Source organism: Lithobates pipiens, unplaced genomic scaffold, assembly GCF_037356315.1.
Source record: "Lithobates pipiens isolate NorthernLeopardFrog02 unplaced genomic scaffold, aLitPip1_a1.2 Scaffold_19, whole genome shotgun sequence".
Classification (NCBI taxonomy): domain Eukaryota; kingdom Metazoa; phylum Chordata; class Amphibia; order Anura; family Ranidae; genus Lithobates; species Lithobates pipiens.
In genome coordinates this window covers 460,339,797-460,354,981 of record NW_027507764.1, presented here as the reverse complement: position 1 = coordinate 460,354,981, position 15,185 = coordinate 460,339,797, and the positions used below count along the sequence as shown (strand labels likewise).

Below are 15,185 nucleotides of genomic sequence, written 5' to 3'. Positions count from 1 at the left end.
CTGGTAGTGTTGATCTCATGCGCCCCTTGCAGTTTTCACTGGTTCCTCCTGCCGACCTCTATATCATTGCTATCCTGTAAGGAGTGGATTGCCAGGAACCAGTGAGAGCTTCAAGGGGTGGGGGAGATTAACACTCCCGGAGGTGTTGGTTTCCCTGTGGACTTCAGAAGAAGATTTCTACTGAACCCAGTCCAGTTCTGGGATCATGGGCAGTGGTAGACATACATGTACCACTTGCAAAAAGCCTTTCTACTCATTCTGCATCATCATTTGCTACAATGATGTAAATAGCCTGTAATTTGATCCCCTGCTATTCAGATCTATTCAAAACACACACAGCTAAAGAGAGTGGAACACACAATTCTACACATCTGCTAGTTCACATGGAGTCATATGGATTCACAGTTAGGTAAAGACAATCAAAAAATAAGCAGGCAGCATGGACATTCGAATAGTATATCTGGTGAAGGGGTCAACATAGGCTGAAGAAAAAAAACCCTCTTTATCTATAGCATGATAGATAAACAACAGTTTAGGGAGGGGGCTGGGCAGATTTTTTAATATTAATGAGCTTGTCCGTTAAAAGATACCAATACTGAGAGAAATTTATTTTGCTGCCATTGCTGGCCTCACCTAAATTATATACATGCAATTTTTCAATTAAAATAGTTCTCAATATTGTATAATATATAATCTTAAAGTGACTCTTAGGCCGCGTACACACGGGCGGATTGTCTGGCCAACTAAGTTCGTCAGACAATCCGACAGACAGTCCATCCAAATTTTGAATGAACGGACTTGACCACACACGATGAGCAGACAGTCCGCTGAAAGCGTGCGTGATGACGTGTACAGCACGTACGACGGGACTAGAAAAACGACGTCCAATACACTGCAATGCAACCTTCGGCCGTGTAAATCCTTTCTGAGCATGCGCCATACTTAGTCCGTTCAACTTGCCTACACACGAGCGGACTGTCCGCTGAAACCAAGTTTGGACGGACAAAACCAAGTTTGGACGGACTGTATTACGGAAATTCCGAAAGACTTAGTCCGCCAGACTGTCCGCTGAAAAAGTCCGCTGAAGCCCACACACGAGCGGATTGTCCGCTGAAACACGATTCAGCGGACTAAGTTGGACAGACAATCCGCCCGTGTGTAAGCGGCCTAACGTGGTTAAGCAGAAAGCAGGTCATATATTTGATTAGATGAATGTAGTATTTGATTAGTAAATTTTCTGTTGTTTAGATTACTTGATGTTATGGTAATTAAACTACTGTTGTATGTTAAACATTTTACATTTTTGTGTTTATCTTTTAAATAAATATATAAAATAGGTTCATTTACATATGTCAAATAAGGATGAAAAGGGTACTAAAATACACGTTTCAATGTGTTAGACATATTTATTGCATTATGAGCCAGATGGTAGGATACAATTTTTTTTTTTGCTAGAAGACATAAGTGTCAAAATTATTTTTGCTCCCTGTAAATGTGCTTTATAGTAGGCTCACATAAAATGATCCCATCCTTAAAAACAATGACCCAAAATGCACTTACAACTTAAAGCTATGTAAGGATATGCTTTTTGATAGCTGATATTTAAATTATACAAGGCATGTCTGTCACTTTTGAAGCCAGGCAGGTACACATCCTATGTGCCAATGTCTAGTTGCCCAATGACATAAAAATCCATTATGACAAGGCCACTGAATTTTGATGAAATGGTATATTCAACTCAGAAAATAAAAGTTCTCCAACATAGAGAATATAAACTGATACTTTTGTGCAAATAATAATTGTTCTGTAAACAAGAGATCAACAGAAGACCAATGGATACCTAAGACTAAATAATCCCTATTAAAATGTGATTATGAGCCAAATTATGTCATATCTTGATTGTGCTTGATTAGTACAGCCACTGGTAGCTATTTTTTTCTGTTTGTTTTTTTTATTCTGTGCTCAAGTACAATGGTCACCAAATATTGCTTAACCAATAAAATGCACTAAACACAATTCCATTGAAACAATAGATCCATTCTCTGGTGCTAGATTTGGTCCTATGTGGAGTGTTGCTGTAAATGTATAGTGTTAGAGAATAAAAAAAATTTTTTTATTAGTTACATTTAGTTATATAAATGTAACATACTTTAAAGTGTTGCTAAAGCCACAACAGTAAAATCAGTCAGTATATGCAGAATAGCATGCTTGTTATACTCACTGTGGAACTTAAGGGGTTAATCCTCTGCATTGTGTAAAAAGGCTCTTTGATCCTGTATGCATAGATTCTTCCCTCCTGCACTGTCTCCCTGGGGGGGGGGGGGGGGGGGGGCACAGCTAACACAGGCAGGGTAGCCAACCTGCACATGCTTAGTTGTGTTGTGTCTTTTATGCTTTTCCTTGTTCTCAGAGTTGGCCAGGTCACATGATATTGACATCACACGTGTGGGCATGTATAGAGACTATAGTGGAAATCTCCTCCTACCTGAACACACAGCTCTGGATAAACTCTGCAAGTTATCATGTGACTGTGGTATACAGAGCAGCCAAAAAGGTATACAGTGGAGGTATTTTAATGTAAGAAGATTTATAAACTGTGGGCACTGTGGGTGGGCAGATGAACTATTTTCACATTACTGGGTTTCATGTTCATATTTACCACCTTTAGCCAGCAGGTAGTGACTTAAGCCCCTTTCACACTGACAGACCATCCATTGTTTTCTATGGAGTCGGGGATGTCAGCGGACATGTGTTTGCTGATACCCAGCGGCATCCGTTCTGATCCAACAGAGGGATGGGGATCCGTTCCCCATTTATCTGGCAGATTGGATTGGATGACAGTCTGATAAAAAAAAAACGGTCATTCTCCACCCCATAGAGAACAGCAGACTGTGTCCAGTTTCACTCTCCATAGAGCAGAGTGGACACGGACCTGTAATTCGCCTTCTCCGCAGGGATCAGCGGACAGATCCCCTGCTGAGAAGGCGGAACTTCTTGACAGAGTCTAAATTTGTCCAGTTCAGTTGGGGAGGGAAGGAGGATTCCCGCATCCAACTTGAATATATGGATGGAGCAATCGGTTCAGTTCTTTTATACAGCTGGTTGTCTGAATAAAAAAAAAACTGTACCATGTATGCCCAGTTTTAGTCTTTGTCCCCAATTGTTGTACACACACACACATCAATTGCAGCTAAAACCTTATATTTTTGGTTTAGCATAAAAGTTGGGAAAGGGTAGGACCTCTGTCAGCTTTTTATTACTGTCTTTGACCTAATTTAGGGGATTACTTCTTATGCTTTGTCAAATGAATAAGTATAAGATAAAACTGGAAGTGATGGAAAAGGTCCCTACCTCTTGTATATGTGATTATTGAGTATATTTTCCCTAATGGGAGAATATGCGTAGATGAAAACAAAATACACTATTGAAGAATTGTAATTTCTGTTATGTCAAAATTTCCCCTTAGTTACTGTTCAATTGATGGGTATGAGACAAGACAGTACCAGAAGTTGACACTGAAACATTTAATATCTGACAGAGAAATTGCCTTATTAGAGACACAAGAAGATGGTATAACCTATTCAAAGTTTTAGCTCTTCAAAAACATAAAGAAAAATTTGACGTATATTTGGGCTTGAAAATGACTGTATAGGCAGTTGAGTTTATATGCAATTCTCAACTTTTCCAGTTAAATTCACAGCTGGCCCCCAACCCTTCTTTCCTCCTATTGGTCATAGTTATGACATGCTGTTTTACTGCTTACTTATCACATGTAATGTTTGAATTGTTCAAGTTGTGAAATTTTACTTTAAGGTTATTCTTGCTGTGAGATGAATGTTTTCTTACCCAGGTAGTTTAGAGGTTATCAGCAAAGTAAGATAATTTAAGTTAATTACAAGCATTTTAAAGGCCAACTGATATTTTAGTTTCATGTGGCTTCCTAAAAAATGAATGGCATTCTGTCTTAAATCTCTTATTACTTGGCAAAAATATATCAATGACAATTGCCAGTTCTTCCAATGTGATGCAGCCTTTGAATATCCAAATTATGGATTCAAGCTCCCCTGATAAATTCTTCATGGTCTAGAAGACAAAAATAATTAGGTGTTCAAAGAGAGTAAGACTATTGTTATGGTCTTGTAATAGACACAAAAATACTTGCCACTGCATTCATTAAGATTTGCCAATAAAAAAAATAAAAATACATTTTTGGGGTATATTTTTTCTTTATCTCATATGGGTTTGATTTTTATTTTAAAATTGATTTTAACCGCATTATCACAACTTCAGCCAATTATAGTTCTGCTACTATTATCAGTGATACTTACTTTACACATTTACTACTCATTTCATTATAAATTAAGACTTTAGCCTGAACAGTCATAATAATAATTATTTTTTTTGTTTGTTTGTTATTGGCATTAGTGTTTCTAATGTAGTATCTAATGAAATAAGCTATTTTTTGAACATTATATAACAGATATCCCATATTTTAAGTTTTAAGGTTTAAATTGATAAATGGATAACTTCTAATTAATGAACCTGCAAAGCTTTAACTACTAAGGATGTTTAAAAATTTATATATATATATATATATATATATATATATATATATATATAATATAAATATATAATATAAAAAAATATATATATATAATATAAATATATAATATAAAAATATATATATATATATATATATATATATTTAAGCATTCTCTGTTGGAAGGCATAGAGCATCACTATATGGCATGGTGTTTAACGGTGTTTGGCTTATCAGTTGTGAGTTAACCATGTTTGATGCAAACGATGACCCCTCAGTCTCCATGATTTGTGTCCAAAGACTCTAAGCATTAAGTTAATTTTCCCCTGGATTTCTGAGCTGCGTCCTTCTTACCCCGCGGAAACACTGTGAAGTATACAGGTTTTGACCAAATGACAGAGCATGGAGGGTGAAATTAGATGAATTAAATTAGTAGATGACAAAAAAGCCTATCTAAATATCTGTCAGAATTTTACCTATACACTGTCCTAGCTAGCCACTAGTAATGAGCCCTCTGCTCAGGCTTGGTAGCCAATTGAAGGGTTGGTTTAATGACTTCTGACTTGTGATGTGACTACTTTTGACTTGTAAGTTCTACATCCTTCAACAGCAAGATTCCCATTATGTAAACCATTCTAGCATATGTTACACTACTACCAATTAAACCGTTAAATGAGAAACATTAAACAATGGTTTGTCACCATACTAATGACAAAAGGCAAATGGCAAAATTCTAATGTTATGGCCATTATTATCTTTTTGCAGAAACAATAACCTAGTCTAATTCACTATTTGTGTTTGTGAAACATTATGTAGGAACACAAATAGTTAACTCAGACATCCATTTCTGTACATTGTATGATAGTAGTAAGCTGGTGATCTCTTGATCTTTGATTACATCTTGGCTAGTAAGTATCTCGTTATTAATCAAAATGGCTTGTTCTGCATGTAGTGTAAGTCACCTTCACAGATGGGATATAGCATCAGAGTTTCATTTGAATATTTGTATTAATCCTGTCTAAAATAGACATGCTTTGTGTTACGGAGTTTAAATCGGATTTTACTAGCTAAACAGCTGTAATAAGAAAAAAGAATTTTGCTTTTTTAAAACACAATATGAAACTTACATGAAAGAGAAAATTGTATGACTCAAAAATAACATAAAACATATAAATACATATTAGGAAATGTATTTGTAATATCTACAGTATCTATATCTATCTATTTAGCTTCAATCATAAAGTATCATAAAAAATCTACTTTAATGCTCTTTATTTCATAAACAGTATCTGACAAAAGTGAGTACACCCCTCACATTTTTGTAAATATTTTATTATATCTTTTCATGTGACAACACTGAAGAAATTACACTTTGCTATAATGTAAAGTAGTGAGTGTAAAGCTTATATAACAGTGTAAATTTGATGTCCCCTTAAAATAACTCAACACACAGCTATTAATGTCTAAACGGCCACAAAAGTGAGTACACCCCTAAGTGAAAATGTCCAAATTAAGCCCAATTAGCCATTTTCCATCCCCGGTGTCATTTGACTCGTAAGTGTTACAAGATCTCATGTGTGAATGGGGAGCATGTGTGTTAAATTTGGTTTTATCGCTCTCTTTCTCTCATACTGGTCACTGGAAGTTCAACATTGCACCTCCTTGCAAAGAACTCTCTGAGTATCTGAAAAAAATAATTGTTGCTCTACATAAAGATGGCCTAGGCTATAAGAAGATTGCCAAGACCCTGATATTGAGCTGCAGCATGGTGTCCAAGACCATACAGTGGTTTAACAGGACAGGTTCCAGATGGTCGATCAAATAAGTTAAGTGCATGTGCTCAACGTCCTATCCAGAGGTTATATTTGGGAAATAGACGTACGAGTGCTGCCAGCATTGCTGCAGATGTTGAAGGGGTGGGGGTCAGCCTGTCAGTGCTCAGACCATATGCTGCACACTGCATCAAATTGGTCTGCGTGGCTGTCATCCCAGAAGGAAGCCTCTTCTAAAGATGATGCACAAGAAAGCCCACAAACAGTTTGCTGAAGACAAGCAGACTAAGGACATGGATTACTGGAACCATGTCCTGTGGTCTGATGAGACCAAGATAAACGTATTTGGTTCAGATGGTGTCAAGTGTGTGTGGCGGCAACCAGGTGAGTAGTACAAAGACAAGTGTGTCTTGCCTACAGTCAAGCATGGTGGTGGGAGTGTCATGGTCTGGGGCTGCCTGAGCGCTTCTGGCACTGGGAAGCTACAGTTCATTGAGGGAACCATAAATGCCATCATGTACTGTGACATTCTAAAGTAGAGCATGATCCCCTCCCTTCAGAGTCTGGGCCGCAGGGCAGTATTCCAACATGATACCCACCCCAAACACACCTCCAAGATGGCCACTGCCTTGCTAAAGAAGCTGAGGGTAAAGATGTTGGACTGGCCAAACATGTCTGCAGACCTAAACCCTATTGAGCATCCTCAAATGGAAGGAGGAGGAGCACAAGGTCTCTAACATCCACCAGCTCCATGATGTCGTCATGGAGGAGTGGAAGAGGACTCCAGTGGCAGCCTGTGAAGCTCTGGTGAACTTCATGCCCAAGGGGTTAAGGCAGTGCTGGAAAATAATGGTGGCCACACAAAATAAAAAATTGACAAAAATTGACACTTTGGGCCAAATTTGGACATTTTCACTTAGGGGTGTGCTCATTTTCATTGCCAGCGGTTTAGACATTAATGGTTGTGCATTGAGTTATTTTGAGGGGACAGCAAATTTACACTGTTATACGAGCTGTACACTCACTACATTACATTGTCGCAAAGTGTCATTTCTTCAGTGTTGTCACATGAAAGATATAATAAAATATTTTAAAAAAATGCGAGGGGTGTACTCACTTTTGTAAGGTACTGTATAGTGCTTATATTCAGTAAACCCCAGGTCTTGAACATCCCAAAACTAAGCAAATCAGTCATTAAATTGACTGTTTTCCAAGGGTTCGAGAAATCTGAAAGTATGATTCACCTTCTACCACATTTTGTGAATTTGCACTTGGACAAAATGTTTAAAAAGGCAGCAAAACAAGAGCATCTGTATTGGTACTAACCCATACAGTCTGCTGTCTCATGTCTAATCCCAGGAAACGTTTCATTAATAGATTGTGTTGGAAAAACTCACTGATTCAGCCTGTGATATTAAAGGGGTACCCTTTTTCAATATCTATCATATCAGTTTGTTATAATTGTCTCATCATGTGAAGTGCCTAAAAGACTCAGACCTGATGTGACATGGGCAAAAAATTGAATAACATTAAAAACGTCTATATTTAATTAAAAATAAACAAAATGAAAGAAAACAAAATAAAACTCATAAATTCCTTGTGAATAACAAGTGCCTAAACACATCTCAGTTCAGCAATACTTAATATTATAGAGATCATAATTTACTCAGTAACAATATTACTCTTATTTTTGTAGGAGAGAAGGGGAACCTCCTTTGGAAAATGGCTGGATTCCTTACATAGGTGTGGCTTATCAGTTCAGGAAGGATCCTTTAAAACTTCTGATTTCTCAGCAAGAAAAACATGGGGATGTCTTCACAATCTGTGTTGCTGGTAAGACATATGAGCTGAATTATATATCAGGTATAAGTCTTTATTTACATGAACGTAAATCCATATCATCTGTCTACTCTAGGTAACATATCAGAACACAAAGACAGAAACAAACATGATAAGAAATATGCTTGATGTGGGTAGCTGTTATTTTATAACTAGAACAAAAAAAAAAAACATTAAAATGGTTCTAAAGGCAGAATGTTTTATTTTTATATATAAAAAAGTGCAGAAAATTGTGCATGTAAACTAAATACAAACACAGTGAGTTGTGTATCAATAATAAGTGAATGAACACTGTTATACATATGTGCAAGTAATGACATAATTAAATATATGTAATTTGGTGCATATAAATTATACATCAACACAATAAATATGTGTAAAAGTAATAAAGTGCATGAGTGCTAAATTATATTTACTGATAGCCACAATGGACTAGGTGATCCAAAGCAGAATGCAATGAGTAAGAACAGGTCCACCAATATCCATGTTGGAATGAACTCACAACACACTATACAAGTGTGAGGGAGTAGGAGATAGTCTATCAATAAGGATGATGGTATGCAACCATCTGTAGTAGAAACACCTGGGACTGTGCATCGACCACCCAAGGAGAGGGGTAGGTACTTACCGGAACATGTGGACACATACGCCAGCGGCAGTGAGTCAGACAAGCATGGAATGGAAACAGGATCTCAAACTGTGGTCTCCAGAAATCCAAATGACACCCACGAGTCTCTCATCTGTCAAATGGTTGGAAATAGGTTCATAAAAAAAGAAGAAGAAGGCTTCCACATACATAGGTCAAACAATATATGAATCTATTTAAAAAGTATTAACATCATAAGGATGTGTACAATAAAATCGATGTGATCACAAAGTAATACAAACAAGCGCTATGTGCAGAGCTGACAAGCAGTAAACCGGCACGTTCCATCCTAAGGGACTTCAACTGGATTGTAAGCCAGCACCTCTACACTGCGCATATATATATATATATATATATATATATATGTAAATAAGTTAACAATTAGATCAACAATTAGTCCTCCTGACCAGCCCCCATGGCCCTCATGGCCTGTGGTGCGGATCCACCCAATTTCGAGGCTCGGGCTGGATAGCCCAAGGCAAAGTTACTGAGAGGAGGATTCAAAGGTGGTCCGGTGCCGTCTCATCTGTGGAGAGGCCCAGCAACTGGAGAAGCACCCAGGGAAGGATTCTTCGGGAGAAGGCCATGCATAAGGCTGGCTTCTCAGAAGGAGCCTGGAGGCTCAGTTGAAGGACATTAAAGGATCGACACTCATACGGTATCGCCGGACCGGCTGCGAGATACTGGTACCAAATAATAGCTCTCTAAATTTACCTACGTCCCTCAGTTACATTTAAGTCTGTGGCAGAGACTTTGTTCAAGTGTTCTACATCCAAGTCTGTAGCAGAAACTTTGCTTTACTTAAACACTCTATCGGCTAATATACACATATGACATGACAAAAGTATATCTATATATATATATATAGACCCTAAATACTAGTAAGGAATGAATATTAAATAAAAAAAGAAAAGGGGAAACAATATACAGTTGTGCTCAAAGGTTTGCATACCCTGGCAGAAATTGTGACATATTGGCCCTAATTTTGAAAATATGACTGATCATGCCAACAAAACTGTCTTTTATTTAAAGATAGCAATCAGATGAAGCCATTTATTATCACTTACTATCATTTACTATCATTTTTTGGATCCTTTTTAAACCATAATGATAACAGAAATCACCCAAATGGCCCTGATAAAAAGTTTACATACCCTGGAATGTTTGGCCTTGGTACAGACTCAGAAGGTGGCACACACAGGCACAAAGGTATTATATATGATGATAAGGTGAACTTAAGCTTGACTGATAAAAGCATTAATATCCCAGTCGACATTCATGCCAAAGGGTGAGTATTATTTTAATTCATAAATGCAAAACATCCTAGGTGCGATACCCCTCGAAGGCTTGAGTCACCTCTCCAATGAGGGACAAACTTATCAATAATTTTAAATTGATTGCCGTATAGATTCTTGTTATGATGATGAAGATAATGCATGAGTACACTATGATTAGTATGGCCTTTCTTAATACTGGTCAGATGTTCATTGACCATCACGGAAAAGGATCATATGGTATGTCCTACATATTGCTTCTTACAAAGGCAAGTTTTTAGATACACAATGTTTTGAATGTCACAAGTGGTGAAATCTTTCATCTGGTATCCATGGGTGGTAATAGTAGACTCAAATTATTCTGTTTTCCTCCTGCCGCATATGTTATACAAACAGACATTACACCTGCGGCAAGAGTAAAAGCCCTTGAGATCATGAAAAAATGATGCTCTCATGGGGGATCAATGACATTGGGGGCAATCTATCCTCCCAACAATGGTGCTCAAAAATCTGTCATTCTTGAGTACCTTCCAATGACGATCAAAAATATCCTTAATTTGCTTATTTGATATGGAAAATGACGTGAAGAAGGACCACTTAAATCTATTGTCCTGCAGACGTCTGGATTGATCGATCAATAATCCATCCGGCACTCAATTTCAAATTATTGATAAGTTTGTCCCTAATTGGAGAGGTGGTGTAAGCCTTCGAGGGGTATCACGCTTATAGACGTTTTGGATTCATTAATTAAAATACTACTCGCTCTTCGGCATGAACATCAACTGGGATATTAATGCTTTTAACAATTGAATTCACCTTATCATATATATAATACCTTTGCTCATTTCTATTTTTACATTTTATTTATTTTTCCATTTCATTTTTCATATTCATTCTATTCATACATTGATCATTTTTTGTACACATACAGTTTTAATTTTTTGTACACAAATATTTTTCCCCTTTTTCTTTTTTGATTTAATATTCATTCCTTTACTAGTATTTAGGGTTTCTCTCTCTCTCTCTCTCTCTCTCTCTCTCTCTCTCTCTCTCGCTCTCTCTCTATATATATATATATATATATATATATACTTTTTAAATAAACCTATATATTTTTGACCTATGCCATATGGAAACCTTCTTCTTCTTCTTTTTTTATGATCCTACTTCCAACCATTTGATTGATGAGAGACTCGTGGGTGTTGTTTCGATTTCTGGAGACCGCGGTTTGAGATCCTGCTTCTATTCCATGCTTCCTATGGCCTGGTCATTAAGGGGGGAAATATCCTTCTGGGGCTGAAGTGGTTAAAGCAATCTTACAGTATTTCAAAAAAGGAATTTATTAACTTTTTGAATTTGAATCATGGGTATAACATGCTGATTGTCTTTATAAATAAAGTAAAACTATATGTCTTAATATGGAATTTGTGGAACATGTGGGTAACTTGTGAAGACTTTCCATTACCTTAGAATTGAAAGTTATTTAAAAAAAATGTTTACTTTTTGCTATAATAAATATCCCCAAAAAATATGTAAAAAAAACATTTTTTTCCCTCAGTTTAAGCTGATACGTATTCTTCTACATATTTTTGGTAAAAAAAAAAAAATCACAATAAGCATTTATTGATTGGTTTATGCAAAAGTTATAGCGTCTACAAAATAGGGGATAGTTTTATAGCATTTTAAAAAAAAATTTTTTTTACTAGTAATGGCGGCAATCTGTGATTTTTATCATGACTGTGATATGGCAGACAGATCGTACAATTTTGGCACTATTTTGGGACCATTTGCATTTATACAGCGATCAGTGTGATTTAAAATGCACTGATTATTGTTTAAATGTGACTGGCAGTGAAGGGGTTAACCAGTAGGGGGCACTGCAGTGGTTAAGTGTGTCCTAGAAATGAGTTCTAACTGTAGGGGGGGATGGGCTACTTGTGACATGACACTGATCACTGCTCCCAATCACAGGGAGCTGTGATCAGTGTTCAATCACTAGGAAGAATGTGGAAATGCTTGTTTACATCAGCATTTCCCCGTTCTTCCTATCCATGAGATGATCGCGGGTATCCCCGCAGACAATGAGTCCAAGGGACCCGTGATCACGCTCGCGGAGCTCAAGGCGGCGCCGCCCACAATGCCGCATCTTAAAGGGCAACATACAGGTACGTTAATATGCCTGTATGTGCCCTTCTGCAGACGTATATTGGCGTGAGCTGGTCGGCAAGGGGTTAAATAGGAACTGTAGTCTGCTCACATAATTTGTAATAAAAACATCTTTGCCATTCTGAAGCTTCCCACCAACCACTTTGCATATTATTTTATATATACTGTGATTCTGTACTTGCCAAATATGCTGCAGAAGTCTCCCTCCACTGAGTCTGGCTGCAACTTTTTTAACTGTGGGCAGCTGAAGCTGCTGCCTGTTCCCTTCCTGGATTTGCACAGACACACATAGCTCTGCAGCCCTGCAGCTCTCATTGGCCCTCTTATGACTCACCTCCCCTCCCTTCCTGGCAAACTCTCATGAGAGTGAGAGCGAGAGCTGTGCATGATGTCATAAGTCTAGGCTTTTTACCAGACAAGAAACAGGAAATGGGTTGTATAAGGTATTCACTGGCAAAAAAATTTACTATACAAAGTTAAAACTACAAGGGCAGGAGATTTAATAGATGGAAAGTTGAAAAAAATGACTGAAGGTTCGCTTTAAACAACATTATTAGGAAGGTGCAAGAACTTTATGGTGCTTTATTTGTCTTGAAATTGATTTCTGGGCACATGGAGATTTAGGCTGTATTTGGCATTCAACTTCTGTCCAGTTGAGATTCAGCCCCAACCCTTCCAGTACCAGCCCTGCCCCTGTCATTAGACCCCTACTGGCCACTGAGGTTTTGATATTTTACTGTTGCATGGGGTGAGTGAGGTTCAGTGCTGGAAGGAGTCTTATTCTCTATTTTGAGAAATTAGGTGTGCAGCCTGGGCCTGGGATCCAGGGGCATCTCCAGGGTCAAAGGCAATGATTGGAAGATGAGTACATATACCAATAATTTACCAATAATTTCAGTTTATACACTTTAATATACATGACAAGTTCACTTTAAGTATCATCACAAATACTTTGTCAGTTAGAAAATCTAGGCTCCACATCATTTTGGTTTCCATTTCAAAATGAAGGCTATGGTGTGGAGTAAAATGTCCAGTGTCCAACTTTACATAGGCCCCTATGTCTTACAGTTTCCTATTCTTGTAAATAAAATAGAAAAAGAAAAAAGAAGAAGACTAAATTCAATACTTTTACATATTGTTTAGAATATCATAGAGTGAAGTCTGCCTGTCTATTGCAAAGCCTGACTTCTGTACTATTGGTCCTTGGTTTGCAGCAATAGTAAAGACTTGGGTCCTGTCAACAATTTTGATCAACAAATATTGTTTTAATTATCAATCTTTAAAGTAGTTCATTTGGAAAATTCAGAATGACGCTCGATGGATCTTTGCCTTGCTTGTGTACCGGTGAGGCGATTTTACTGATTGTACTTTCCATTGGGCTGAACAAATGATTGTCATTGTAAAAAGTCACAAGGGACATGGATGTCATCTTAATAAAGAAATTAAAAGGCACATCTTTTCATGAGAAACCATGTAAATTCCTGACCTGTCGCAGAAAATAGTTCTCTAATTGGTTTTGTGTGGTGGTGCAGCAGAATCATTTTCCCCAGACGTCATCCTGGCGAAGCACTACTGTACATCATTGTCAACAGTTCACTGAAATCTTCCTAATAAGAACCCGATTACATAAATTTGATCATCTAGTAGAAGAAAAGGAGCAAGGTAGAGAGTATGATAGTATTTACAGAGACATTATTCTGTATAAGGATCAAGAAGAAGTAGACAGCCCTCTAGATATCTTCAGGGATCGTACAAGGACTTGCATCTTGTCCTTTGTAGAAGTGACATAGTACATATGGAATTTTTGGAATTAAGCTTTTCATCTTACATTAGCCACAGTAATACTGTCTAAGTAATGGTCTGCAGATAGGCCAGTCTATGGGGCCAAGACGTTACCTGGGAAGACCTTAACCCTAACAGGCTACCAGCATTCGTGTCTCTTGTGTTTTCTTAACAAATGATGCAGAAGGTAATTGTGTTGCATCTCTGCACAGCAGGGGGAAGAAGTCAAGCCCCGTGCAGACATGTGATGCCATTTTAACTTTCTGCTGCTTACCTAAGATTAAGCAGTAACACAAAAGTCTGTTGCTGTTTACGTTTTTTGTTTTCAATATTATACCAAGAAGAAATAAAGAGTATGACTTTCATGTAAATTTGGACATATTTGAAAACAATTCTGGAAGTCTTATTTCACTATGACAAAGAGATTTCAGCTGGGATAGAGAAAACTTATTTAAAAAATGTGTAATTTGTAAATGCATGGGAACTTTATAATTCCACAATAGCAATGTTTTTTTATATGAAATTATTAGAATTTTAGTTTACCTGCACTTTAACTTTCTAATATGCATGCTGTGCATATACAGTGTTGCAGCACGTCTGTGGGCTGCAACAATAAACAGTCTTATAATTTATTATCAAATATATATTTGCTTGGTGCCTCATTCCACAGTGATATTTTAGAAACTTCAGAAACACTAAACTCCATGGAATATGATAAGATATTTATACCATATATGTATATTCAAAGCAAAATCTTTTGAGGAAAATTGTGTGGTTGTCATTGGAAATGAGGATGTGGGAACATTTTAAAATAGGGACACATGTTCTGGCGACAACTGCCTAGGAGGGGATTTCCATTCACTTGGGTCAATTTCCTACTCCTTCCTGTTGTGTTCCAGGACAGAAAATGAAGTGAAATCTCTCAAGCTAATATTATAACCAGGGCTGTCTTTAACACTGATTGGACCCTGGGCAAACATTTTCTTGGGCCCCCCTCAATGCAATTTCACTCTCCACCTGCCTGCACACCATGGGCTGAGATGGTGAGGGGACCCATCAATAGACAGAAAACTCCTAGGGATCCTAGAACTTATGGAATCAGTGGCAGTGCTGGGGGGAGGGAAGGGTGTGATCAATGGCAATGCTGATTTTTTTTACTGACTACC

General features: G+C 37.4%; 1 protein-coding gene across 2 annotated transcripts in view; it reads left to right on the top strand.

Annotated features, from left to right (window-relative positions):
• CYP7B1 (cytochrome P450 family 7 subfamily B member 1) overlaps window positions 1–15,185 on the top strand; it is a 311,752-nt gene that overhangs the window by 193,546 nt on the left and 103,021 nt on the right. For both annotated transcript variants that reach the window (XM_077492786.1, XM_077492787.1), the window contains exon 2: window positions 8,009–8,145. In XM_077492786.1, coding sequence (XP_077348912.1) covers window positions 8,009–8,145 — 137 coding nt within the window. The remainder of the gene's footprint in view (window positions 1–8,008; window positions 8,146–15,185) is intronic.